General features: G+C 64.6%; 1 protein-coding gene and 1 non-coding gene across 2 annotated transcripts; both read left to right on the forward strand.

Annotated features, from left to right (window-relative positions):
* The first annotated feature begins 2,148 nt into the window (after positions 1 to 2,148).
* TRNAL-UAG (transfer RNA leucine (anticodon UAG)) lies at positions 2,149 to 2,230 on the forward strand. Its single transcript has one exon. It is a non-coding gene; the product is annotated as a tRNA-Leu (tRNA).
* Positions 2,231 to 5,911: 3,681 nt separating this feature from the next.
* On the forward strand, positions 5,912 to 25,360 carry LOC125628543 (uncharacterized). The gene is made up of 13 exons (XM_075123760.1): positions 5,912 to 6,169; positions 12,385 to 12,420; positions 13,692 to 13,776; positions 14,057 to 14,110; positions 14,640 to 14,675; positions 15,244 to 15,368; positions 16,191 to 16,440; positions 20,514 to 20,716; positions 22,066 to 22,183; positions 22,875 to 22,922; positions 23,468 to 23,586; positions 23,786 to 23,927; positions 24,130 to 25,360. The coding sequence occupies exons 1-13, from the start codon at positions 6,002 to 6,004 to the stop codon at positions 24,237 to 24,239; spliced, it is 1,494 nt and encodes a 497-aa protein (XP_074979861.1). The 5' UTR covers positions 5,912 to 6,001; the 3' UTR covers positions 24,240 to 25,360.
* The last annotated feature ends 872 nt before the right edge of the window (positions 25,361 to 26,232 follow it).

The following is a 26,232-nucleotide window of genomic DNA, read 5'->3' on the forward strand; positions in this document are numbered from 1 at the left end:
CGGCCTGGCCAGGCACCGTGCAAGGAGCCGTTCCCCTCGCCTGGCTGCGGGCAAAGGCTGAATCCCCGGGGGCGGGGGGGCGAGCCGGCTCCTGGCAGGGGTTGGATTTGAACCCCTGTCCCCGGAGGGACCAGGGCTGTGCCTTAAACTGCTCGGCCTTGCTCCCATGGGCAGGGGAAAAGGGGGGGGGGGGCTCGTTCCAGACACCAAAAAATCTCAGGACTCCTGGGTTCTGTCCCTGGTTCTGGGAGGAGAGTGGGGGCTGGGTTAGAGGAGGAGGGGCTGGGAGCCAGGACTCCTGGGTTCTCTTCCCAGCTCAGGGAGGGGAGTGACGTTCAGTGGTTTGGGCAGGGGTGTGGTGAGCCAGGACAGAACCCAGGAGTCCTGGCTCCAGGAGGGGAGTGAGATTAGAGCCGGGGAGCTGGGAGCCAGGACTCCTGGGTTCTATCCCCAGCTCTGGGAGGGGAGTGGGGTCCAGTGGTTAGAGTGGGGGGCAGGACTCCTGGGTTCTGCCCCTAGTGCTGGGTGGGGAGTGGGTTGGAACTCGGACTCCTGGGTTTTGTGCCTACCTTGGAGGCTTTGGGGGAAGTGCCTGTCTTGTTGTGCCTCAGTTTCCCCACTGGAAACTGAAACGGGGCTGGAGGCAGAGTTCGGGCAGGGCCTGGTTCCGCTCGAACTCTCTGGGATCCCCCACGTCCTTGACCGGTCTTGGGGGGCAGGAAGAGACGATTCCCCGCGGATTTCACCCCAACACAGCCTGTTCTCCACCCAGCTCTGGGAGGGGAGTGGGGGCTGGCAGGTGAGAGCAGCGAGGGCTGGGCGCCAGGACTCCTGGGTTCTCTCCCCGGCTCTGGGAGCGGAGTGGGGGCTGCGTTCGGGCTAATCCTCTTGGTTAGCGTTGCTGCCTCCCACCCACCCCCCGGCTGTTTCACGGTCGTGTGGAAGGGGTTTGCCCCTTGCCTCCGGCTCAACCACTTCGGTGCCTTGATGGGAGCTGCTGCAGACCCCCGTCTGTGCTTAAAGTGTAGCTGCGCTCCGCCCCAGAGGTGGCCGCATCTCAGCGCTGGCCGAGGGGTCCCCGGGTCACCAGCCGCCCCGCCCCAGAGGTGGCCGCATCTCGGGGCTGGGTGAGGGGTCCCCGGGTCACAACCACCCACCCCGCCCCAGAGGTGGCTGCATTTTGGGGGAGGGGTCCCCGGGTCACCAGCTGCCCCCACCCCAGAGGTGGCCACATCTCAGCGCCAGGCAAGGGTCCCTGGGTCACAACCAGCCGCCCTGCCCCAGAGGTGGCTGCATCTCAGGGCTGGGTGAGGGGTCCCTGGGTCACAACCAGCCGCCCCGCCCCAGAGGTGGCCGCATATCAGGGGAGGGGTCCCCGGGTCACAACCAGCTGCCCCATCCCTGAGGTGGCCGCATCTCAGGGCTGGGCAAGGGGTCCCCAGGTCACAACCAGCCGCCCCCCCCCCCCAGAGGTGCCTGCATCTCGGGGCCAGGGGAGGGGTCTCTGCGTCACCAGCCACCCCACCCCAGAGGTGGCCGCATCTCAGCGAGGGGTCCCTGTGTCACCAGCTATGCCCCCCCCAGACGTGGCTGCATCTCGGGGCTGGGCGAGGGGTCCCCGGGTCACCGGCCGCCCTACCCCAGAGGTGGCTGCAGATTAGCTTCGCCCTGCTGTAGCAGGAAGCAGAGGCGAGATGGGTTTGTACCAGTGGGGGGTGTCTCCGCCCTGGGGGTACGCCGAGGTCTTCCGGGGGGGTGGGGGTGCGACATCTCCTCGAGATACTTGCCTCAATTTCCAACAGGTGGGCGAAGTCAGGCCTAGTTCAAATTTCGGACCATGTCCTGTTTACACCGCTCCGGATCCTCCCCACTACCGGGTCTGGCCCAGGTTTACTGGGGACCGAACTGGTCACGCCTGGGTGGTTGTCTGGTTTCGGGTGTAATTTGGGGGGCGGGGCCGGAAGCCCAATCAGCCCCCCGCCAGGGGGACAGGCCGAGCGTGGCTGGTTTACACGGCAGGCAGGAAACCGGGCAGAAGCGGCCGCGGCTCTGGATCCGGTGGCTTCGCACCTTTTAATCCGGTTTCAGGCTTTTTTGTGCCTTTTCCCACCCCATTGCCAGCCCCCGACAGGGGAGGCAGCCGCCTGTGGTAGCGTGGCCGAGCGGTCTAAGGCGCTGGATTTAGGCTCCAGTCTCTCCGGGGGCGTGGGTTCGAATCCCACCGCTGCCAGAAGAAGTTTTTTTTTGGGGGGGGGGTGCGTTTATAGCGCCATCCCCAACAGGAAGCACCCGCTTGGTTGGGGTGGGGGGGGGGAGCCAGTCTCTCCTTCCAGGGAAGGGATTTTAGCTCCGCTGTGTTGGTGGGGTAGCGGGGAGCGGAGCCGGCTTCCAACTTGCGGGGCCTGGTTCGATTCCCGGCCAAGACAAGTTGGCTTTTCACCGCCGATTATTTTAACCCCTTCACCACCATAAAATCCTTTCCCCCCCATGGCTCAATCCCGGCCCCTTGCTAGCCCAGCCCTGTGCCCCTCACTCCTGACCTGCAGCCCCCTGGGCTCCCCCCCCCATCTCTGCCGGTGCCCCTCACTCCTGACCCGCAGCCCCCTGCCCCCCACAGCCCTGGGCTCCCCCACCCCAGCTCTGCCGGTGCCCCTCACTCCTGACCCGCAGCCCCCTGCCCCCCACAGCCCTGGGCTCCCCCACCCCAGCTCTGCCGGTGCCCCTCACTTCTGACCCGCAGCCCCCTGCCCCCCATAGCCCTGGGCTCCCCCCCCCAGCTCTGCTGGTGCCCCTCACTCCTGACCCGCAGCCCCCTGCCCCCCATAGCCCTGGGCTCCCCCACCCCAGCTCTGCCGGTGCCCCTCACTCCTGACCTGCAGCCCCCTGCCCCCCACAGCCCTGGGCTCCCCCACCCCAGCTCTGCCGGTGCCCCTCACTCCTGACCCGCAGCCCCCCAGATATGGCGGACTGAGGCCATGTGGGGCGATTGTTCCGGGCAGGAGCCAAATTCTAGGAGGTCTCCTGCCGGAGGCATCCGGAGCGGACCCGGCCGAAGAGCCTCCCCCGGCCCCCCCGGGGGACGCCTGGCCAGAGGCCCTGGCCGCCAGATGTTGCGGGGGAGAGAAGTGGGGCGGGCGCTCGGTGCAGATGCAGGAGTCTCCGGGGGCTTGGCATGTAGGGGGCGGGGAGGTGGGGGGGTCAAGCAGCTGCCGAGCTGGGGCCGGATCTGGGTCCTGGAGCTGTTCCACGCACCGGCCACCAGGGGGCAACAGCGACCAGCTGGTGGGCTAGTGCAGTGGGGGCTGAGAGCCAGGACTCCTGGGTTCTCTCCCCGGCTCTGGGAGGGGAGTGGGGGCTGGTGGGTTAGAGCAGGTGGGGGCTGGGAGCCAGGACTCCTGGGTTCTCTCCCTGGCTCTGGGAGGGGAGTGGGGGTGGGTTAGAGCAGGTGGGGGCTGAGAGCCAGGACTCCTGGGTTCTCTCCCCGGTTCTGGGAGGGGAGTGGGGGTGGGTTAGAGCAGGTGGGGGCTGGGAGCCAGGACGCCTGGGTTCTCTCCCCGGCTCTGGGAGGGGAGTGGGGGCTGGTGGGTTAGAGCAGTGGGGGTTGGGAGCCAGGACGCCTGGGTTCTCTCCCCAGCTCTGGGAGGGGAGTGGGGGCTGGTGGTTAGAGCAGGCAGAGGTGGCTGGGAGCCAGGACTCCTGGGTTCTCTCCCCGGTTCTGGGAGGGGAGTGGGGGTGGGTGAGAGCAGGGGGGGCTGGGAGCCGGGACTCCTGGGTTCTCTCCCCGGTTCTGGGAGGGCAGTGGGGGCTGGTGGTTAGAGCAGGCAGAGGTGGGTGGGAGCCAGGACTCCTGGGTTCTCTCCCCGGTTCTGGGAGGGGAGTGGGGGGCTGGGTTAGGGGAATCGCCAGCCCCCTGCCACTCGCAGGATTTCGTTCTCGGGGCCAGGCCCGCGCGGGAGTCCCCCGGCTGCTGTGTGTGTCCGGGGCAGGGCGACGCACCTGGGCCGGCTCCGGCTCCTCCGTCCGCTTGTTACACACACACTGACGCCTCGCTCGCACACCCAGAGACTCACACACCGCCCCGCACTGCTGACTCCCACAGGCACACAGTGCAACGGCCTGTTTGATATGCTCAGCCTTGCCCGCCCTGACCCACAGACAGCCCACACCCACGCACTCCCACACCGACACTTACTGCCACACACAGAGAGTGCTACACTGACGGACACACTCGGACACTGAGACACACTCAGACACGCCCCAACACACTCTCTCACGCACACACACACTGAGCGACACACACTCGCTCTCCACGCACAGAAACACACACACACACTCACTCTCACACACACATTGACACTGACACACTCTCACACACAGAAACACATTCACACACAGAGTGACACACACACTCACACAGACACACTCCAACACTCCAACACACACAGAAACACATTCACAGACGCCCACTGATTGATACACACACTCACACGCAGAAACACACACTCACACACATTGACACTGACACACTCACACACTGACTTGCACACACAGTGACACAGACACAAACTGACACACACACTCTGACACCTACACACACACTGACTCACACACTGACACACACACACTTGACACACACAGACAGACTGACACAGACACAGACACACTGACTGACACACACACACTGACTCTCCCACACACTGAGTGACACACTCACACACACTGACTTGCACACTCACACTGACACACACACTCACACACACACTGACTCGCACACAGACACTGACTGACACACACTCACACACACTGACTGACACTCACACACACTCACACACACTAACTCGCACGCAGACACTGACTGACACACACTCACACACACACTGACTGACACTCACACACACACACTGACTCGCACGCAGACACTGACTGACACACACTCACACACACACACTGACTGACACACTCACACACACACTCACACACACTGACTCGCACGCAGACACTGACTGACATACACTCACACACACACACTGACTGACACACACTCTCACACACACACACTGACTGACACACTCACACACACACACTCACACTGACTCGCAAGCAGACACTGGCTGACACACTCACACACACTCACACACACAAGCTGACTGACACTCACACACACTGACTCGCACGCAGACACTGACTGACACACACACTGACTGACACACACTCACACACACACTGACTCGCACACAGACACTGACTGACACACACTCACACACACACTGACTCGCAAGCAGACACTGACTGACACACACTCACACACACTCACACACACACTGACTCGCACGCAGACACTGACACACTCACACACACTGACTGACACACTCACACACACACGACTGACACACTCACACTGACACACACTCACACACACTGACTGACACACTCACACACACTGACTCGCACGCAGACACTGACTGACACACACACACACACACACTGACTGGCACTCACACACACACACTGACTCGCACGCAGACACTGACTCACACACTCACACACACACTCACACACACACTCACACACACTCACACACACACTGACCGACACACTGTCACACACACACTGACTGACACACTCTCACATACACTGACTGACACACACTCACACATACACACACTCTCGCACTCACACACACACTGACTGACACACTCACACACACTCACACACACACTCACACATTCACACACACACTAACTGACACACACACTCACACACTCTGACTGACACACTCTCACACACACACTGACTGACACACTCTCACACACACTGACACACACTCACACACACACACACTCTCGCACTCACACACACACTGACTGACACACTCACACACACTCACACACACACTGACTGACACACTCTCTCTCTCTCTCGGGCTCCCCACCCGGCCTGTTTCCTGTCACTCGCGCTCCGCGCTCCCGGCCCCCGCCCGGCCCCGCACGGACCCGCCCCGATGCCCCGGCCCGGGCCGGGCGGAGCGAGGGGCGGCGGGTCCATGGGGCGCAGGCGGCGGCGGGCGCGGGCCGGGCGGGCGCTGGGGCTGGCGGCGGGGGCCGCGCTCGGGCTGGCCGGGCTGGGGCTGGTGCTGGCGGCCTGGGCCTGGGCCCGGAGCACCCCGAGGGTGAGTGACCGGGACCCCCCCCGCGCCCCCCGCCGGGGACCCCCCCGGGCCCCCCGCGCCCCCAGCCGGGGACCTATAGCGGCCCCTCCCCGCGCCCCCAGCCTGGGACCCCCCAGCGGCCCCCCAGACGCTCCCCCCCAGCGCCCCCTCCCCGCGCTCCCAGCCACGGCCCCCCCCCCAGCCTAGGGACCCCCCAGCGGCCCCCCGCGCCCCCAGCCTGGGACCCCCAGCCAGGAACCCCTCTAGGGGCCCCCCCCGCGCCCCCAGCCGGGGACCCCGCCAGCGGCCCCCCGCACCCCCAGCCGGGGATCCCCCAACCAGAAACCCCCCCAGCGGCCCCCCAGCCTGGGACCCCCCCAACCAGGAACCCCGCCAGCGTCCCCCCAGCGCCCCCAGCCGGGGGCCCCCCAACCAGGAACCCCCCCAGCGGCCCCCAGCGCCCCCAGCCTGGGGACCCCCAGCCACGAACCCCCCCCCAGCAGCCCCCGCGCCCCCAGCCGGGGACCCCCCCAGCGGCCCCCCGCGGCTCCAGAGGCTCCCCCAGCGCCCCCCAGCCTGGGACCCCCGCCCCACCTGGCACCCCCAGCCTGGGACCCCCTAACGGCCCCCCAGACGCTCTCCCCCCGTGCCCCCTCCCCGCGCCCCCAGCCACTGCCCCCCCCAACTTGGGACCCCCCAGCGGCCCTTCCCCGCGCCCCCAGCCTGGGACCCCCGCCCCACCTGGCACTCCCAGCTTGGGACCCCCTAGCGGCCCCCCAGACGCTCCCCCCCGCGCCCCCCTCCTTGCGCCCCCAGCCAGAGAACGCCCCTAGTAGCCCCCCCAGAGCTCCTCTCCTCCACCCCCCCCCGCGCCCTTCCAGCGCCCTCCACGCCTCGAGCCCCCCCAGCACCCCCCGGGTTCCCCGCCCCCACGGGTTGAGTGCCTGGGACCCCCACGTTCGCCCCCCCCCGCCCCGCAGGCGCAGGGGGGAGGGGCTGGGCCCCAGGCCGCGGGAGAGGGCGCCGGGAGGACGTGGTGGGGGAGGGGAAACCCACAGGGCTACCCCCCCCCACACACACCGCAAAACAACCGCCCCCCCGCTACACACACACACAGCACACGGCCCCCCACACACACCACAAAACAACCACCCCCACACACAGCACACAGCTACACAACCCCCCCCACACCACAAAACAACCGCCCCCCCACACACACACAGCACACAACCCCCCCACACACCACAAAACAACCGCCCCCCCACACACAGCACACAGCTACACAACCCCCCCCACACCACAAAACAACCGCCCCCCCCACACACACAGCACACAACCCCCACACACACCACAAAACAACCGCCCCCCCCACACACAGCACACAGCTACACAACCCCCCCACACCACAAAACAACCGCCCCCCACACACACACAGCACACAACCCCCACACACACCACAAAACAACCACCCCCCCACACACACACAGCACACAGCTACACAACCCCCCCCACACCACAAAACAACCGCCCCCCCACACACACACAGCACACAACCCCCCCACACACCACAAAACAACCACCCCCACACACAGCACACAGCTACACAACCCCCCCCACACCACAAAACAACCGCCCCCCCACACACACACAGCACACAACCCCCCCACACACCACAAAACAACCGCCCCCCCCACACACAGCACACAGCTACACAACCCCCCCACACCACAAAACAACCGCCCCCCCCCACACACACAGCACACAACCCCCACACACACCACAAAACAACCACCCCCACACACAGCACACAGCTACACAACCCCCCCCACACCACAAAACAACCGCCCCCCCCACACACACAGCACACAACCCCCCCACACACCACAAAACAACCGCCCCCCCCCACACACAGCACACAGCTACACAACCCCCCCACACCACAAAACAACCGCCCTCCCCCCACACACAGCACACAACCCCCACACACACCACAAAACAACCGCCCCCCCCACACACAGCACACAGCTACACAACCCCCCCACACCACAAAACAACCGCCCCCCCCCACACACACAGCACACAACCCCCACACACACCACAAAACAACCACCCCCCCACACACACACAGCACACAGCTACACAACCCCCCCCCACACCACAAAACAACCGCCCCCCCACACACACACAGCACACAACCCCCCCACACACCACAAAACAACCGCCCCCCACACACACAGCACACAGCTACACAACCCCCCCACACCACAAAACAACCGCCCCCACACACACACACAGCACACAACCCCCCACACACCACAAAACAACCGCCCCCCCCACACAGCACACAGCTACACAACCCCCCCACACCACAAAACAACCGCCCCCCCACACACACAGCACACAACCCCCCCACACACCACAAAACAACCGCCCCACACACACACACAGCACACAGCTACACAACCCCCCCACACCACAGAACAACCTCCCCCCCACACACAGCTACACAACCACCACAAAACAACCGCCCCCCCTACACACACACACACACACAGCACACAGCTACACAACCCCCCCCACACCACAAAACAACCGCCCCCGCTACACACACACACACAACACACAGCTACACAACCCACACACACACCACAAAACAACCGCCCCCTGCTACACACACACACCACTACACAACTCCCCCAACACACACAGCCAAACAACTGCCCCCAGCTACACACACACACCGAGGCTACACAACCCCCTCCCACACCACAAAACAACCGCCACCTGCTACACACACACACATCACACGGCCCCCCCACATGGCTCCCCCACACACACCACAAAACAACCGCCCCCTGCTACACACACACACACACCGAGGCTACACAACCCCCCCACACACACCGCAAAACAACCACCCCCCGCTACACACACACAGAGCACACAGCTACACAACCCCCCCACACACCACAAAACAACCGCCCCACTACACACACACACACAACACACAGCTACACAACCCCCCCACACACCACAAAACAACCGCCCCCTCTACACACACACACAGCACACATCTACACAACCCGCCACACCACAAAACAGCCCCCCCACCGCTACACACACCACAAAACAACTGTGCCCACTACACACACACACCACACCACTACACAACCCCCCCAACACACACAGCCAAACAACTGCCCCCCCGCTACACACACACACCCCACACGGCCCCCCACATGGCTCCCCCCCACACACCGCAAAACAACCGCCCCCCGCTACACATACACACACAACACAGCTACACAACCCCCGCATCACACACAGTCAAGCAACCGCCCCCCCACTACACACACCACACGGCTACACAACCCCCAACACACACCGCAAAACACCCCCCCGCTACACACACACCCCACATGGCTACACAACCCCCCAACACATGCAGCCAGACAACCGCCCCCCGCTACACAACCCCCCACACACACCGCAAAACAACCACCCCCCCACCTCTACACACACACTCACCACACCACTATACAACCCCCCCCCACGGCTACACACCGCCAAACAGCCACCACAGCGCTACACACACGACACAACCCCCCCACACAACACCAATCACCCCCCACTGCTACACACACACACACACACCACTACACAACCCCCCCGGCTACACAACCTCCCCACAGCTGCACGTCGCCAAACAGCCACCACACCGCTACACACACCACACAACCCCCCCACTGCTACACAACCCCCCCCACTGCTACACACACAGCTACATAACCCCCCCACTACACACACCATACCGTTACACAACCCCCCCACTACCTCCCCCTCAACTGCCAAAGAACTGCCCCCCCCAGCTACACACACACAGCCTCCCCCCACGGCTACACAATCCCCCCCCACTGCCCAAGTACTGCCCCCGCCAAACCGCTACACACAGCCCCCCTCTTCCACAGCTACACACACCCTGCTTTGCAAACACACCCTGCAACACACAGACAGTCCCCCACATGACTACACAGCCCCCGCACACCCACAGCCCCCACAACACACACAGCCCCACCCCCCCACTGCACACACCCTCCCACACTGCTACACACGCACACACCCTGCTAAAGACAAGCCCCACACCACTACACACAAAGCTCCCCCCACACCGCTACACCCCCCCGCTACACCCAGAAACACACACTGCTCTGCAAACACACACCCGCTACGCACCCACACACACTGCTGGGCGAACACACACATCACCACAGACACACACAGCTCTACAAACACACACCCCACTACACACACTGCTCTGCAAACACACTCCTGCTACACATACACACACGGCTACAGAATCCCCGCACACCGCCAAACAACAGCCCCCCCACACACTACACCCCCCATCCCACACAGCTACACACCCACACTGCTACACACCCAACCCCCCAGACAGCCGAACAACCGCTGCCCCCACACCGCTACACACACACACAGCCCCACACCACTACATATAAAGCCCCCCCACTGCTACACACACACACACAGTGTGTTCTGCTAGCCCCCCCCAGCCACACATACACCCCGCTACAAACGCCCCCCCCACTCTGCAAACACACACCCAGCTACACTCTCACACTGCTCTGCATACACCAAGCGTGCACACACAGCCCGCAACACACACACACAGCCCGCAACACACACACACACACAGCCCGCAACACACACACACAGCCCGCAACACACACACACAGCCCGCAACACACACACAGCCCGCAACACACACACACAGCCCGCAACACACACACACACACACTGTTTTGCCAACACATCCCCCTGTACACACACACTTATTCTGCAAACACATAACACTCTAACATACAACACTGTCCAAACACACCCACACAAACCCACATACACACACACAACCTTCCGTGCCTTGATCTGATCTGTGATCTCCCCCCGCACCCCCTGGCTGCAGCCGTGGGTGCTCCCAGCTCCAGATGGAAGGGTCTGGGTGTGTCCCCCCAACCCCACCCTGTGCCTCAGTTTCCCCGTGTGTTGGGTAGGGGGAGGCTGTTGCCTTTCTGGCCATGGGGACAGGGTGGGGTGGCAGCGGGTACACACACTGAGATCCCCAGGGGACACTGCTCTGAATCTGGGCTGGGTTATAGGGCAATGGGGCCAGCCCCGCCTGCCAGGGGAGAGCGCCCCCTGCCAAGCCCCCCGCCTCGCTCCCTGCCCCCTAGCTCCACCCTGGGGCCAGCCCCGCCTGCCAGGGGAGAGCGCCCCCTGCCGAGCCCCCCGCCTCGCTCCCTGCCCCCTAGCTCCACCCTGGGGCCAGCCCCGCCTGCCAGGGGAGAGCGCCCCCTGCCGAGCCCCCCGCCTCGCTCCCTGCCCCCTAGCTCCACCCTGGGGCCAGCCCCGCCTGCCAGGGGAGAGCGCCCCCTGCCGAGCCCCCCGCCTCGCTCCCTGCCCCCTAGCTACACCCTGGGGCCAGCCCCGCCTGCCAGGGGAGAGCGCCCCCTGCCGAGCCCCCCGCCTCGCTCCCTGCCCCCTAGCTCCACCCTGGGGCCAGCCCCGCCTGCCAGGGGAGAGCGCCCCCTGCCGAGCCCCCCGCCTCGCTCCCTGCCCCCTAGCTCCACCCTGGGGCCAGCCCCGCCTGCCAGGGGAGAGCGCCCCCTGCCGAGCCCCCCGCCTCGCTCCCTGCCCCCTAGCTCCACCCTGGGGCCAGCCCCGCCTGCCAGGGGAGAGCGCCCCCTGCCGAGCCCCCCGCCTCGCTCCCTGCCCCCTAGCTCCACCCTGGGGCCAGCCCCGCCTGCCAGGGGAGAGCGCCCCCTGCCGAGCCCCCCGCCTCGCTCCCTGCCCCCTAGCTCCACCCTGGGGCCAGCCCCGCCTGTCAGGGGAGAGCGCCCCCTGCCGAGCCCCCCGCCTCGCTCCCTGCCCCCTAGCTCCACCCTGGGGCCAGCCCCGCCTGCCAGGGGAGAGCGCCCCCTGCCGAGCCCCCCGCCTCGCTCCCTGCCCCCTAGCTCCTCCCTGGGGCCAGCCCCGCCTGTCAGGGGAGAGCGCCCCCTGCTGAGCCCCCTGCCCCGCTCCCTGCAGCGGAGGGGCTGCGGGTCGGGAGTGAGGGGCACCGGCAGAGCTGGGGGCTGCGGGTTGGGATTCGGGGGCTCAGGGGCTGAGCGCCCCCTCCTGGTGCTGTTGGTCCGACTCCATCTGTGTCTTTCTATCGCCAGGAGCTGCCGGAGGAGATGCCGGGCGCGCTGGAGCTGGTATGTCTGGGGCGCCGGTTCCCCCCCACACACACACATCCCGCCTGCCCCCCACCACCCGCCCCACACCGGCTCCCTTCCCTCTGGGGTGGTTTTCTCCTTTCTCGGACACTCTCAGTCCTTTTCTCTCCCTTTTGCTTTTTCCTTCAGTCTTTCGGCTCCTTCTCTCTCTTCATTTCTCCCGCTCTTTTCCTTTCATCCTTGAGTTATTCGCTCCTCCTTTCCTTCCCATCTTCCTCTCTCCGTCCTTCCTTCCACTCATCCCTTTGCTCTCTGGTTTTCTCTCCCGTCTTCAGTTCCTCTTTGCCCTCAGCCCGGGTGGCGTTCCTTCTCCTCTCCCTGGACTTTCCTTCCTCCTTCTCCGCTTTCTGCCTTTCTCTCGTTCATCCCTTCAGCCGCTTTCCTCTCCTTCACTCCTTTGTCTGTTCAGTTCACATTCATCCCTTTCTCCCTCCTTCTCTTTCAGGATCCATTCCCTTGCTTTTCTTTTCTTCTTTGTTTTTCTGTTTCTTCCTTCACCCTTTTCATTCTGCTTTTTACGCGTCCTCTCGTCTCTTTTCGTTCTTCTTTCCACCGATTCTGTGGTTTGCTTTCCTCCATCATAGACTTTTTCGTTCTTCCTTTCTCTTCCGTCTTTCTTCTCTCGGTTTTCTCAGTTCCGCCTACATTCCTCCGCTCTTCCTTGCACTCAGTCTTTGTGCGTTCGCTCCTTTTGCTGTTTGCTCCTTTCTCGTTCATTCTTCTGCTTTTCTCCTTCCCTTCTTTCACTCATTCCTCCATTCGTCCCGCATTCAGCCTTTCCCCCCTCTCTTCACTTGGCCTTTTCTTTCCCATTCTCTTCTTCTTCCATTTCTTCACTTTCTCTTGGTTTTTGTCTTTCTTCCTTCCTCCATCTTTTCTTGCCATTACTTTCTTTCTTTCTTTCTCATTCATCCCCTTTTCTTTCTTTCTTTCTTTCTTTCTTTCTTTCTTTCTTTCTTTCTTTCTTTCTTTCTCTGGAGGGGCCCAGGACCCCAGAGGGAGGTGGGGGAGACTGGCTCATCCCCCCCCCCCGAGGGATCAGGGCCATGAACAGAGATGGGGTAACTTCCTAACCCCCGCTACTCCCCACTCAGAACTGGCTCCCATCCCCCAAGGCGGTGTATTATTTAGGAGGGGTGGGGTCCTGTGGTACAGAGATGGGGAGGTGAAGGGGGGGGCTGTGTGCGTGTGTGTGTCACTTAGACCCCCCCCCATTAACCCCTTTCCTCACTGCACTGTCCCCCACCCAGCTGGCGCCCCCTGTTGGCCGCAACTCCCGGGGCTGGTTCCTGCAGCACCTGGACCAAGGGGACGCGCCACGGGAGAGGAGATCGGGTGAGTGAACCCCCAGTCACATCCCCAGCCCAGCACAGGTGGGCTGGGAGCCCGGACTCCTGGGTTCTCTCCCCGGCTCTGGGAGGAGGGTGGGGGTGAGTGGGTCAGAGCAAGGGTGGGTGGATTCTGCGGTTGTCTACAGAATGCATCAGGGGAGAGCGCCCCCTGCATCTCCATGTAATGCTGCTCCCTAGCGGCAGCTCACCATATGGCGCCCATGTGTGTCATGAGACCCGTACAGCCAAAGCTGAGTGCGAATCTCCCTGCTTGTATTTGGCAGTGTCCAAGGGGAAGAAGCCTCGGGCCCGGAAACCTGCTGCTGCACACTATAAAGGTGAGAGAGACTTGGGACACATCCGATCAGGTTGGGATGGGGAGGTGGTGGATTTAAAAATAAATACATATTTGGAGGTTGCTTGTTGCTGGTTAAATCATCCTGATTCCAAGCCCCCATCCTGCTCTAACCACCAGCCCCCCCTCCCAGAGCCGGGGAGAGAACCCAGGAGTCCTGGCTCCCAGTTCCCCCTGCTCTAACCACCAGCACCCACTCCCCTCCCAGAGCCGGGGAGAGAACCCAGGAGTCCTGGCTCCCAGTCCCCCCTGCTCTAACCCACCAACTCCCACTCCCCGCCCTGAGCTGGCGAGAGAACCCAGGAGTCCTGGCTCCCAGCCCCCCTGCTCTAACCCACCAGCCCCCACTCCCCTTCCAGAGCTGGGGAAGGAACCCAGGAGTCCCAGCTCCCAGCCCGCCCCGCTCTAACTCACCAGCCCCCACTCCCCTCCCAGAGCCGGGGAGAGAACCCAGGAGTCCTGGCTCCCAGCCCCCCCAGTGTAATAATGGCTCATGTCGGTTTCTGTTTCAGTGGGATTTCCAGAGAACCCAGCTGGGATCTACTCAGGTAATTCCAGGAGGGGCTGTGTGAAGGGGAGTTGGGGACTGGTGGGTTAGAGCAGGGTGGGCTGGGAGCCAGGACTCCTGGGTTCTCTTTTTGGCTCTGGGAGGGGAGTGGGGGGCTGATGGGTCAGAGCAGGGGGGGCTGGGAGCCAGGAGTCCTGGGTTCTCTCCCCAGCTCTGGGAGGGGAGTGGGGGCTGGTGGTTAGAGTGGGGAAGGGTGGGGGTGCTGGGAGCTTTCGGTCTAGCTTGGCTTCCCCCACACTCTCTCTCCCGGCCGCCCTTTTAGGGGTGAGAGGCCTGGTACCCAGACAAACGTTCCCTCCCCACTCTGGGGTGCCCTGCAGCTCCGAGGGGAGCCAGCAGGGGGCAGCCCTGTGCCCTGAGGATAACACATTTGGGGCGGCTTATGATAAACTAGGGGTGTGGGCAGAGAAGGTGGGAGTGGGGTTGGGGCAGCCGAGCAGAGGGGTGGGCCAGGGCAGCTCTCGGTCTTGAGGGTGGCGGGGGGGGAATCGAATGTGTAATACACCTCCCCCCCTCCCTTCTATGCCTCCCCCTCCCCCCCACGCCAGGGCCTGACGGGACCATCGGGGGCTGGGAGGAGACGCCGCTCAATGCCACGAGCCCCTTGCGCTACAATTTGGCCAGCGGGGAGTTCGCCGTCCTCCGGAGGGGCCTCTACTACCTGTACTGCCAGGTGAGTGGTGGCCGGACGCCTGGGTTCTCTGGGGGGCGGAGGCTGGGAGCCAGGACTCCTGGGTTCTCTCCCCGGCTCTCGGAGGGGAGTGGGGGCTGGTGGGTTAGAGCAGAGGGGGCTGAGAGCCAGGACTCCTGGGTTCTCTCCCCGGCTCTCGGAGGGGAGTAGGGGCTGGTGGGTTAGAGCCGGGGGGCTGGGAGCCAGGACTCCTGGGTTCTCTGCCCAGCTCTGGGAGGGGAGTGGGGGATGGTGGGTTAGAGCAGGGGGGACTGGGAGCCAGGACTCCTGGCTTCTCTCCCCAGCTCTGGGAGGGGAGTGGGGGCTGGTGGGTTAGAGCAGGGGGGGCTGGGAGCCAGGACTCCTGGGTTCTCTGCCCAGCTCTGGGAGGGGGGTGGGGGCTGGTGGGTTAGAGCAGGGGGGGCTGGGAGCCAGGACTCCTGGGTTCTCTGCCCAGCTCTGGGAGGGGAGTGGGGGCTGGTGGGTTACAGCAGGGGGGGGCTGGGAGCCAGGACTCCTGGGTTCTCTGCCCAGCTCTGGGAGGGGAGTGGGGGATGGTGGGTTAGAGCAGGGGGGACTGGGAGCCAGGACTCCTGGCTTCTCTCCCCAGCTCTGGGAGGGGAGTGGGGGCTGGTGGGTTACAGCAGGGGGGGCTGGGAGCCAGGACTCCTGGGTTCTCTGCCCAGCTCTGGGAGGGGGGGTGGGGGCTGGTGGGTTAGAGCAGGGGGGGCTGGGAGCCAGGACTCCTGGGTTCTCTCCCCAGCTCTGGGAGGGGAGTGGGGTCTGGGGCCCGAACTCCTGGGTTCTACTGCCCCCCCTCTGCAGGTGCATTTCAACGAGGGCCGGACGGTGTACATGAAGCTGGACGTGGTGGTGGACGGGGTGCTGGCCCTGCGGTGCCTGGAGCAGTTCCCCCCGACCAGCGCCGGCCCCCAGGACCCCGAACTGCGCGTCTGCCAGGTCTCCGGGCTCCTGCTCCTCCAGCCGCCCTCCGCCCTGCGCATCCGCACCATCCCCGGCGTGAGGCTCAAGGCCGAGCACTACCTCACCTTCTTCGGGCTCTTCCAGGTGCACTGAGCCCGGGGGCGGCGGGGCAGGACTCCTGGGTTCCCCAGGAGAGCAGTGGTGTTGAGTGGCCAGAGCAGAGGGGGCTGGGAGCCAGGACTCCTGGGTTCTATCCCCGGCTCCAGAAGGGGAGTGCGGGCTGGTGGGATAGAGCGGGGGGGGGGGGCTGGGAGCCAGGACTCCTGGGTTCTCTCCCCAGCTCTGGGAAGGAAGCAGGGTCCCGTGTTCTTGATCACACCAGTGGGTCCAGTTTGGCTCCCGGTTGCTTCGTATCGGATCCCAGTGGACCGCGCCCTCCTGCCCACCCCGTCCCCTCAGCTTCTCCTAGACCCCGGCGTCTTGCGGGGGGGGCAGTGCACACACCCCACGCAGCGTTGTGTGGGCGGGGTTCTGATCCATGCCACTCCTCGCTTCTGGATGATGGCCAGTGCCTCCCCCTGAACCCTGGCGAGATCCCTGCCCATCCAGCCGGAGACCCCCCCCAAATTCCTTTACTGCAGCTCCACTGTGGGGGTGGGGGTGTCATTAAAGTCTGGGTAGCCCCCCACAAGGTGAGGAGCCAGGACTCCTGGGTTCTGTCTCTGGCTCTGAGAGGGGAGTGGGGGCTGGTGGTTAGAGCAGCAGGGGCTGGGAGCCAGGACTCCTGGGTTCTCTCCCCACCTCTGGGAGGGGAGTGGGGGCTGGTGGGTCAGAGCAGCAGGGGCAGGGAGCCAGGACTCCTGGGTTCTCTCCCAGGCTCTTCCTGTCCGCAACGCTCACGGCGGGGATAAAACACCCACTCCAGCCAAAGCCCTTCCCCCCCCCCCGCAGCAGGGGAAAGTGGCACGGGGGGGGGGGGGTGCAGTGACCCTTGCAGCCACCAGGGGGTGCACGGACATATCCTCCCCCTGGCTGGGGGCGCAGGGCCCCTGGCTGCCACCAGGGGGCGCACAGATGCCCTCGGCTGGCCGGCCTGCCCGCCCGCCTCGCCCACCGCCCGACTGCCCGGGCGGCCAATAGCACACCAGGACCACTGCTGCCTGACAGGCTGTGCTGTGGGTGGGCGGGGCCTTGCGGCGGGCCAATGAACTCATCCCAGTGGCAGTGACGCCCGACCATGGAGGGGACACACCCACACACACCCCGGTGGGGGGGCGGGGGGGAGGTTGGGACACAGAGTATTTTATAGCAGAAATGGTTATTAAAAAGATAATTAAAATACCGTGGCCTCATCTGTGGTGAATCACTGGACCTGGGTTTTCTGGGAGGGAAGCAGGGGCTAGTGCTTAGAGCAGGGCGGTTGGCCTGGGAGCCAGGACTCCTGGGTTCTCTCCCCAGGTCTATATCAGGGCAGGGGTGTTTCGTGTAGAAGAAATGGATGATCTGACTCAGGTTTGTTCTTCGGTACCAACCCATTTATTTTACCACGAATGGCCAACACTGGCCCACTTCCCTGGCCATGGCGGAGACCGACGGCCACAGCTGGCTTCCTGGCTCAGAAATCCCCAGGCCCGCTTCTCTGGCTGGTCCTGTGCCCCAAGGAGCTCTGCCTCTTGACTTCCTCTCCGGGTGACTCTCCCCGCCTGCCTCCCTCGCTTTCTGTCTCTCACACGCGCACAGACAGCGACGACCTGTCGTCCCTCAGCCCATGCCCTTAGCCATCACTCCCAGGGAAACCCCTCCGTCCGCAGGGCTTAGCACCTTGGGCGGTGGCTTTCCGCAGTTTCAGCTCTCGCTGCACTCGCGGTGCACTTAGTTGCTCCTTCTTTTGAGCTGGATCAGTTAGTGCAGCCGGGGCCATCGGTCGAGCAAAACAGCTGTAAACAGCCATGAACCGGTTTGTCACAGGGTGCGAGAAGGGAGGCCGAGCCCCGGGCAGCTAGACTCATTACCAGCTGCCCAAACGGGCGGCTTATAAAGGCGGAGACGGGTGCCAGCAGACGGTGCCCAGAGGAAGCTCGGATCCACGGGAAGAGGCCACTGGGCCCAGAGAACCAGGTATGAGTTTTCTTTCAAAAGGCTTTGTGCAGAGCTTAATAGACCAGAAGGAGAGGGAAAAGGGGCTTTGTTTTGGGGAAACTGAGGCAGGCCTCAATAGCATCCCACTGAGCCAGCAGCAGGTGCTATGGGTCAGGTGCCCCAGTGAACGCTGCTCATACATTGGCTCACATGATATCGTGAGGCGAAAGGGGGGGTTACACCTTTTATCCGTCTACCTCCACCCCCCAACCTTGAGCCGGCCAGCCCCCCTCAAGGACCCCTCCATCCATCCGCCCAGGGACATACACCTCCGAGCTCCCCAGGCCTCAGCTCCGCACCCCCTCTCTGTCCTGACCCGCAGGCTCCCCGCCCGCCCAGCCCCACCAGGGCCCCTCGATCCTGACCCGTGGGGTGAAGGCCACTAAGCCCCGGATCGATGGCTTTCCCAGAGCTGGCACCCGCGTGGGTGGCTGGGTCAGGTCTGCGGTAGCTTATCTTGTGTTCTCACTCACCAGAACAAACTGATTATCACACACTTCCATTCCTGAGAAAGCCCGAACGTGGGTAATCACAACCACCACCCCGCCCCAGAGGTGGCCGCATCTCAGCGCCGGGCGAGGGGTCCCTGTGTACCCAAGCTGGCGAGTGCTTTAGGCTCGAAAGGCCCAGGGGAATATTGGTTGGGAGGGGGCTGCAGACAGATGCGGGGTAGGCAGTAGCCCAGTGCGGGCACAGCATGCAGGGGCTGGGAGCCAGGACTCCTGGGTTCTGTCTCTGGGAGGGGAGTGGGGGCTGGTGGTTAGAGCAGGGTGGCTGGGAGCCAGGACTTCTGGGTTCTCGCCCCGGATCTGGGAAGGGAGTGGGGACTGGTGGTTAAAGCAGGGTGGCTGGGAGCCAGGACTCCTCGGTTCTCTCCCCGGATCTGGGAAGGGAGTGGGGACTGGTGGTTAAAGCAGGGTGGCTGGGAGCCAGGACTCCTGGGTTCTAGTCTCTTCGGGGGGCGGGGAGGTTTCCCAGCTGTTGCCAACACCCTGGGACCTCAGCGCATTCATCCTTCCTATGCAAATATGAATAATTTTTTGGGGGGGGGCATAGAAATCAGGGGGCGACTTTGAGTTTTGGAGGCCTGTGGCAAGAGGGGGGCCTGGACATTTGGGGATGGATTTGGGGGGGGGTCCCTGGAAAATTCGGGGTGAGCTCAGAGGGGGCAGAGACTTGGGGGTGACCTCCACAGAGGGGTAAAGGTTGCGGGGAGAGATTTCAGGGGGCAGAGACTTGTGGGTGACCTCCCCACGGGAGGAAGGTTTTGGGGGCAGAGATTTGGGGGCAACTCAATTGAGGGATTTTAGGGGGGATTTCACAGGGTGGGGTAAAGATTCGGGGGGGACCTCAGGGGAACCCACAGGGATCTGAAGTGGGGGCATCCCCCCACCCATTCGCCGTTGGGGGTCTAACGGTCCCTGCCAGCTGGCAGACGGATACAGCTGGCAAGGCCCCGGGCACCCGTCGGTTTCCTGCCCCACGCCCTCTTCCCCACGTCCCCTTACGCAAGAACCAGACGCCAGCACCCGCCACTAGCTGGCCACAGCCCGGGGCTCACCGGCTGCTCACCGGCCACCCCCTGGAACCTGCAAAGCACCCCCAGATCCCAGCTGCACCCCCCTTGGCCATCCCAGGCCTTGCTGACCCTGCCAGGGAGGGGCAGGTTTGGGGCAGGACTCCGGAGAGGTTGTGGGGTGGGTGGGCAGGGGGATTTGGGGGGGGGTGGCTTTGAGAACAGGCAGGGGGAGATTTCGGAGGTGTCCAGGCAGGAATTTTGGGGAGCAGCTAGCAAGGGGGAGGGGGGCTCTGGGAATGGGAGTTTGGGGGTTTTCGAGGAGGGATTTGAACAGGATTTGGGGGAGCAGCTAGGGAGGGGGAAGGGGGCTCTGGGAGTGCAATTTTTGGGGGTGTAGAGGAGTGATTTGTGGATGTGGCTAGGGAGGGGGTGAGGGGCTGTGGAAGGGGGATTTGGGGCCATCTGGGCAAGGATTTGGGGGAGCAGCTAGCAAGGGGGGGGCTCTGGGAGTGGGCTTGGGGGGATCAGGTGAGGGGGCAAAGTGCGGGGGAGGTGACTCTCCCCAGCCCTCATGGCCGGGGCGCCGGGGCACCAGCCACTGGGGGCGCTGTGGTTAGGGGGGGGCGCAGCCCTGGGGGTGCTAGCCTGTCTTACAGCCCTCATAGCCCAGCAGGCCCACCTGGGAGCCCTGCGCCGGGAACTGGTCCAGCTCCGGGGGGAGCTGGTGGCCGCCAGGACGGGAGAGACCAGGCCCCCTGGAGAGACGCAGGTGAGACCCCTCAACACTGATCCAAATGAGAGGGCAGTGAGGGTTAGTGGTTAGAGCAGGGGGGGCTGGGAGCCAGGACTCCTGGGTTCTCTCCCTGGCTCTGGGAGGGGAGTGGGGGCTGCGAGAGGGGGGGCTGGGAGCCAGGACTCCTGGGTTCTCTTCCCGATTTTGGGAGGGCAGTGGGGGCTGCGAGAGGGGGGGCTGGGAGCCAGGACTCCTGGGTTCTCTCCCCGGCTCTGGGAGGGGAGGTGGGGGGTGAAACTTACCCGGGCTCTGCTCTGCTCTCCCTTCCCCTCCATGGGGCAGCAGCCGGGGAAGACCCCCTGAAGGGTTAAAGATTAAGCGGCCCCCCCCCCATCGGCGCGGCGGGGGGTAGGAGCGGGGCTGGGGGGAGCCGCAAACACAAACCCGGCACCGACCTTTAGCGCTCGGCGGGGAGGCGGAAACAACCCGCCTCCCTGGGAAAGCCCCGCATGGCGGAAAGGAATGTAGAGAATCCCCCCCCCCCCAACTCACCAGCCCCCACTCCCCTCCCAGGGCCCCCGAGAGAACCCAGGCGTCCTGGCTCCCAGCCCCCCTGGTTCTAACCCACCAGCCCCCGCTCCCCTCCCAGGGCCCCCGAGAGAACCCAGGAGTCCGGGCTCCGGGCCCCACTGCTCTAACCCACCAGCCCCCACTCCCCTCCCAGGGCCCCCGAGTGAACCCAGGCGTCCTGGCTCCCAGCCCCCCCTGCTCTAACCCACCAGCCCCCGCTCCCCTCCCAGGGCCCCCGAGAGAACCCAGGAGTCCTGGCTCCCAGCCCCCCTGGTTCTAACCCACCAGCCCCCGCTCCCCTCCCAGGGCCCCCGAGAGAACCCAGGAGTCCGGGCTCCGGGCCCCACTCCCGGTAGGTTCTGTAACTCTGCAGGCAAGTCTGGATGATCTTTGAATGAACTTCACTTCCTGGGCGCCATGCAGCAACCCAATTAATCCTGCCTCCGGGAGGGGAGTGGGGGCTGGTTGTTAGAGCCAGGGGGGCTGGGAGCCAGGACTCCTGGGTTCTCTCCCCGCTCCGGGAGGGGAGTAGGGGCTGGTGGGTTAGAGCAGGGGGGGCTGGGAGCCAGGACTCCTGGGTTCTCTCCCCGCTCCGGGAGGGGAGTGGGGTCTAGTGGTTAGAGCAGGGGGGTGCTGTGAGTCCGGACGCCTGGGTTCTCTCCCGGCTCTGGGAGGGGAGTGGGGGCTGGTTGTTAGAGCTGGGGGGGCTGGGAGCCAGGACTCCTGGGTTCTCTCCCGGCTCTGGGAGGGGAGTGGGGTTTGGTGCCAAGGGATTTTTTGCAGGGTTAACCCTCTCCTGTCTGCTCCCGGTTCAGGCGCCCGGGGAGCTGGAGTCCCCTCAGGCTGCGGGGGTCCAAGCCCCCCCAGTTTGGCGAAGGGGGAAAAGAGGGTCCGAGTGGAGCTCCAGGGAACGGGACCAGCGACAGCAACACAGTGAGTGGCTGGGGATGAAGCGAGAGTGACAAGTGGCTGCAGCTGTTAATGGGTGTCCCCCCGGGCGGGGGGGGGGGGTGAGGAATGGGGCCTGTCCCCTCTCTGTGTGTGTGCGTGTGGTGTGGGTGGGTGTGCGCACGCGTGCGATGTGGGGAACGGGACATTGAGAAGTGAAAGTAGAAAGTGACAAACTCAGCAGGGGAAAGGCCAGATGCGAATCTCAGCTCCCTCCCTGGGTCAATCCAGAGTCACTCCTGCTTACAAGGCAGTCAGGCCTAGATTCTGTTCCCAATTTTTGCCCCCAGGTCAGGTTCTGGTAAGAGCTGTTGCCCCCGCGCCCCTCCTCCGCAGTGGATAACCAAATTGAGCTGGTGTCAGGGGTGGGATCGATCGCTGATTATCTCGATTAACCCACATGTATTTTGCCATGTGGCGTGAGATGCTCTGGGGTTGGCACCTTGGGTAGAGACTTCAGGCTCTGACCCATGGTGCAGGCAGCAGATCTGGGGCGATCAGACACGCCCTTAGGGTCACACCGCTTGGTGTGAGCAGTGGGATCCCAATGCCACTTGGTAGGGCTGTTTAAGTTCCCAGTGGATCCGGGCTCCAGCAGCCGTGGGGCAAAGGGGCGCAGGGGTGAGAGGAGGGGAGCTGGCAAGTCACCTTCTCTGTCTCTCCACCTCACTCCTAGGGAAACGCTCGGTTCTCCACCTGGCCCCGAGCCATCGCTCCACCAACAGTGAGTTGTCCCCCCCACCCCACCCCACCCCACCATCCCCCTTCCCTGGGTGACCCATGCTGACCATCAGGACTCCTGGGTTCTCTCCCTGGCTCTGGGAAGCGAGTGGGGGCTGGTGAGTCAGAGCAGGGGGACTGGGAGCCAGGACTCCTGGGTTCTCTCCCCGGCTCTGGGAGGGCAGTGGGGGCTGGTGGGTCAGAGCGGGGGGGGCTGGGAGCCAGGACTCCTGGGTTCTCTCCCCGGCTCTGGGAAGCGAGTGGGGGCTGGTGGGTCAGAGCAGGGGGACTGGGAGCCAGGACTCCTGGGTTCTCTCCCCGGCTCTGGGAGGGCAGTGGGGGCTCGTGGGTCAGAGCGGGGGGGGCTGGGAGCCAGGACTCCTGGGTTCTCTCCCTGGCTCTGGGAAGCGAGTGGGGGCTGGTGAGTCAGAGCAGGGGGACTGGGAGCCAGGACGCCTGGGTTCTCTCCCCGGCTCTGGGAGGGCAGTGGGGGCTGGTGGTTAGAGCGGGGGGGCTGGGAGCGCTAACAGCCCCCCATCTCCCCCACAGACGAGGGGGACATGACTGAGATCTGGTGGCAGCCTTTCCTGCAGCAGGGCCGGGCGCTGGACGTGACTGGCCCAGACGTCACCGTGAAGCAGACGGGATTGTACCTCGTCTACAGCCAGGTAAGGGCCAGTCCCTGCCCTGGGGCGGGGGGGGGAGCCGGCACCCCCTAGAGGGGACAGGCCCCTGCCCCATTCCCCGCCCCCCCTGAGCTAGGCAGGCCCCTGCCTGGGGCTGGGGGGAGCCGGCGCCCCCTAGGCCTGCCCCATTCCCTGCAACACCCGGCCCAATCCTCACCCCCTCTTCCCTGCTGCCCCCCAGGTGCTGTTCCACGACCCCACGTTCACCATGGGGCAGGTGCTGTGGCGGGCGTCGACCGGGGGGCCGGGGCAGATCCTCCTGCGGTGTGTTCAGAGCATGCCCCGCGAGCCGGAGCAGGCCTATAACAGCTGCTACAGCGGAGGTGAGGGGGGGGGGGGGGATCCAGGAATTGGGGGGGGATGGGGATATTGCAGCTAGTGGGGGTGCAGGGGGGGAGACCACCCAGGGAGGAGGGATTTGCAGCCCCTGGGGGGGCAGTTAGAGGGAATGGGGGGGCTGTCCGGCAGAAGGAGGGGGATGGGCTCGCCGGGGCTCCCCCCAAGGATGATGCCCCCCCCCCCCAGGTGTTTTCCAGCTGCAGCGCGGGGACCAGCTGAGTCTCCGTGTGCCCCGGGCCAACGCGTCCCTCGACCTCAGCCCGCACGGGACCTTCCTGGGCCTGGTCCGCCTCTAGCAGGGCCAGCCACCCCCACTCCCCCAGGCGAGGACGGAACCCAGGCGTCCGGGGAGCTGCAGAGGGACCAGCCCAGAAGGGCCCCAGGCGTCCGGGGAGCTGCAGAGGGACCAGGCCGGAAAGGACCCAGGTGTCCGGGGAGCTGTAGAGGGACCAGGCCGGAAGGGACCCAGGCATCCGGGGAGCTGCAGCGGGACCAGGCCGGAAGGGACCCAGGCATCCGGGGAGCAGCAGAGGGACCAGGCCGGAAGGGATCCAGGCATCTGGCCAGACGGGACCCAGGCATCCGGGGAGCTGCACAGGGACCAGGCCGGAAGGGACCCAGGCATCTGGGGAGGTGCAGAGGAGGGACCAAGCCGGAAGGGACCCAGGCGTCCGGGAAGTCTGGAGCAATCCCAGGGCTGTGATTTTGGGGTACATCCTGGAAGGGTCTCACCACTGGGGAGGGTGCAGGACTCTGCCCCAGCCACAAGGGGGCACCCCCCGAGGACAGCCTGAAACAAACCAACCCCCCCCCCGAAAAAACCGAAGGAAATTCCAGCCAAAAATCTTTGTGAAGGGTCGTGAATGGGACCCTCTGAACAAACATGCTCAGGAGCACGGTGGCTGGGAGCCCGGACGCCTGGGTTCTCTCTTCAGCTCTGAGTGGGATCTAGTGGCTTGGAGCAGGGGCGGGGGAGGAGTGGGGCTCGGAGCCAGGACTCCTGGGTTCTTGTTTGGCTTTGTAAGAAGTCCGAGGCTAGGCAGATGCCACACGGACACAGAGCAAAGGGCCCCAGCCCAAACGACTCTGCCGGTCTGGAAGGAAGGGACCCAGGCGTCCAGGGAGTTGCCGAGGAACGCAGCTGGCCTGGGAGAAAGGGACCCAGGAGTCCAGGAAGCTCAGAGGGCCTCAGCCAGCATGGAAGGAAGGGACCCAAGCATCCAAGGAGCCGCAGAGGGCCTCGGCCGGGCTGGGAGAAAGGGACCCTGGCATCCGGGGAGCCGCAGTGGGGCGTTAGAGGACACCCCGTTTGTTACAGTCCCGGGTCGAAGCAGGGGGGTGGCGGGGGGCTGGGTTCTCCCGGGTGCTCTGCTGTGGGTTTCTTACCTGCTAATAAAGTATTCCACATGCCAAAGTATTCCCGGACCCCCCTCTTCTCGGGAGCCCAGCAACGTGTGGGGGGGTGAGCCATGCAGGGAACCCCCTGGGTGCACAGGGCTCCCCCCACACCAACAGGTCCCTCATAGATACCGTCTGGCTTTGTCCTGCCATAGACCGGGCTGGGCCCCCCCCGGCCCCTGTGTCCCATTCCTGCCCCCCCCGGCCAGGATCCCCACCCGCTGGGCCTCCTCACCCCCCAGCTCCCCCCTTCAGCCTCCACTCCCCGCTGGGCCCCTTCCCCCCCAGCTCCCCCCTCACCCCCCCACCAGCCTCCCCTCCAACCCCCAGAACCCACCTCACAAGACTCCCCCCGGCCCCGCCCCGCCCAACCCCCGACTCCTGCCAGGCCCCCCGGACAGGTCCCCATCATCCCTGGGGGGGGGGGGTTGATGCACCCAGAGGTTCCAACCCCCCCCCATGGCTTCCCGGGGCTGTCACCGGGGGTGGCGGGGGGGGAGGCCCGGGGCCGCGGGGGGCGAGCAGGTCACAGAATCCTAGAGGATCAGGGTTGGAAGGGACCTCAGGAGGTGTCTAGTCCAACCCCCAGCTCAAAGCAGGACCGATCCCCAATTTTTGCCCCAGATCCCTAAATGGCCGACTCCAGGATTGAACTCGCAACCCTGGGTTTAGCAGGCCAATGCTCAAACCACTGAGCTATCCCTCCCGCCCAACATCTCGCGAGATGTGCGGAGGAGAGCGGCCAGGGGCTGAGATCTCGCGAGATGTGCGGAGGAGAGCGGCCAGGGGCTGAGATCTCGCGAGATGTGCGGAGGAGAGCGGACAGGGCCTGATATCTCGCGGGATGTGCGGAGGAGAGCGGCCAGGGGCTGAGATCTCGCGAGATGTGGG

The sequence above is a fragment of the Caretta caretta genome, chromosome 28 (genome assembly GCF_965140235.1).
Source record: "Caretta caretta isolate rCarCar2 chromosome 28, rCarCar1.hap1, whole genome shotgun sequence".
Classification (NCBI taxonomy): Eukaryota; Metazoa; Chordata; order Testudines; family Cheloniidae; genus Caretta; species Caretta caretta.

Bases quoted from the DNA above. Each gene is read 5' to 3' on its own strand.
- LOC125628543 (XM_075123760.1), top strand. From the start codon at position 6,002: ATGCCCCGGCCCGGGCCGGGCGGAGCGAGGGGCGGCGGGTCCATGGGG. The intron at 12,421-13,691 runs GTATGTCTGGGG...TCCCCCACCCAG, and splicing joins TGCCGGGCGCGCTGGAGCTG to CTGGCGCCCCCTGTTGGCCG. The intron at 22,923-23,467 runs GTGAGTTGTCCC...TCTCCCCCACAG, and splicing joins GAGCCATCGCTCCACCAACA to ACGAGGGGGACATGACTGAG.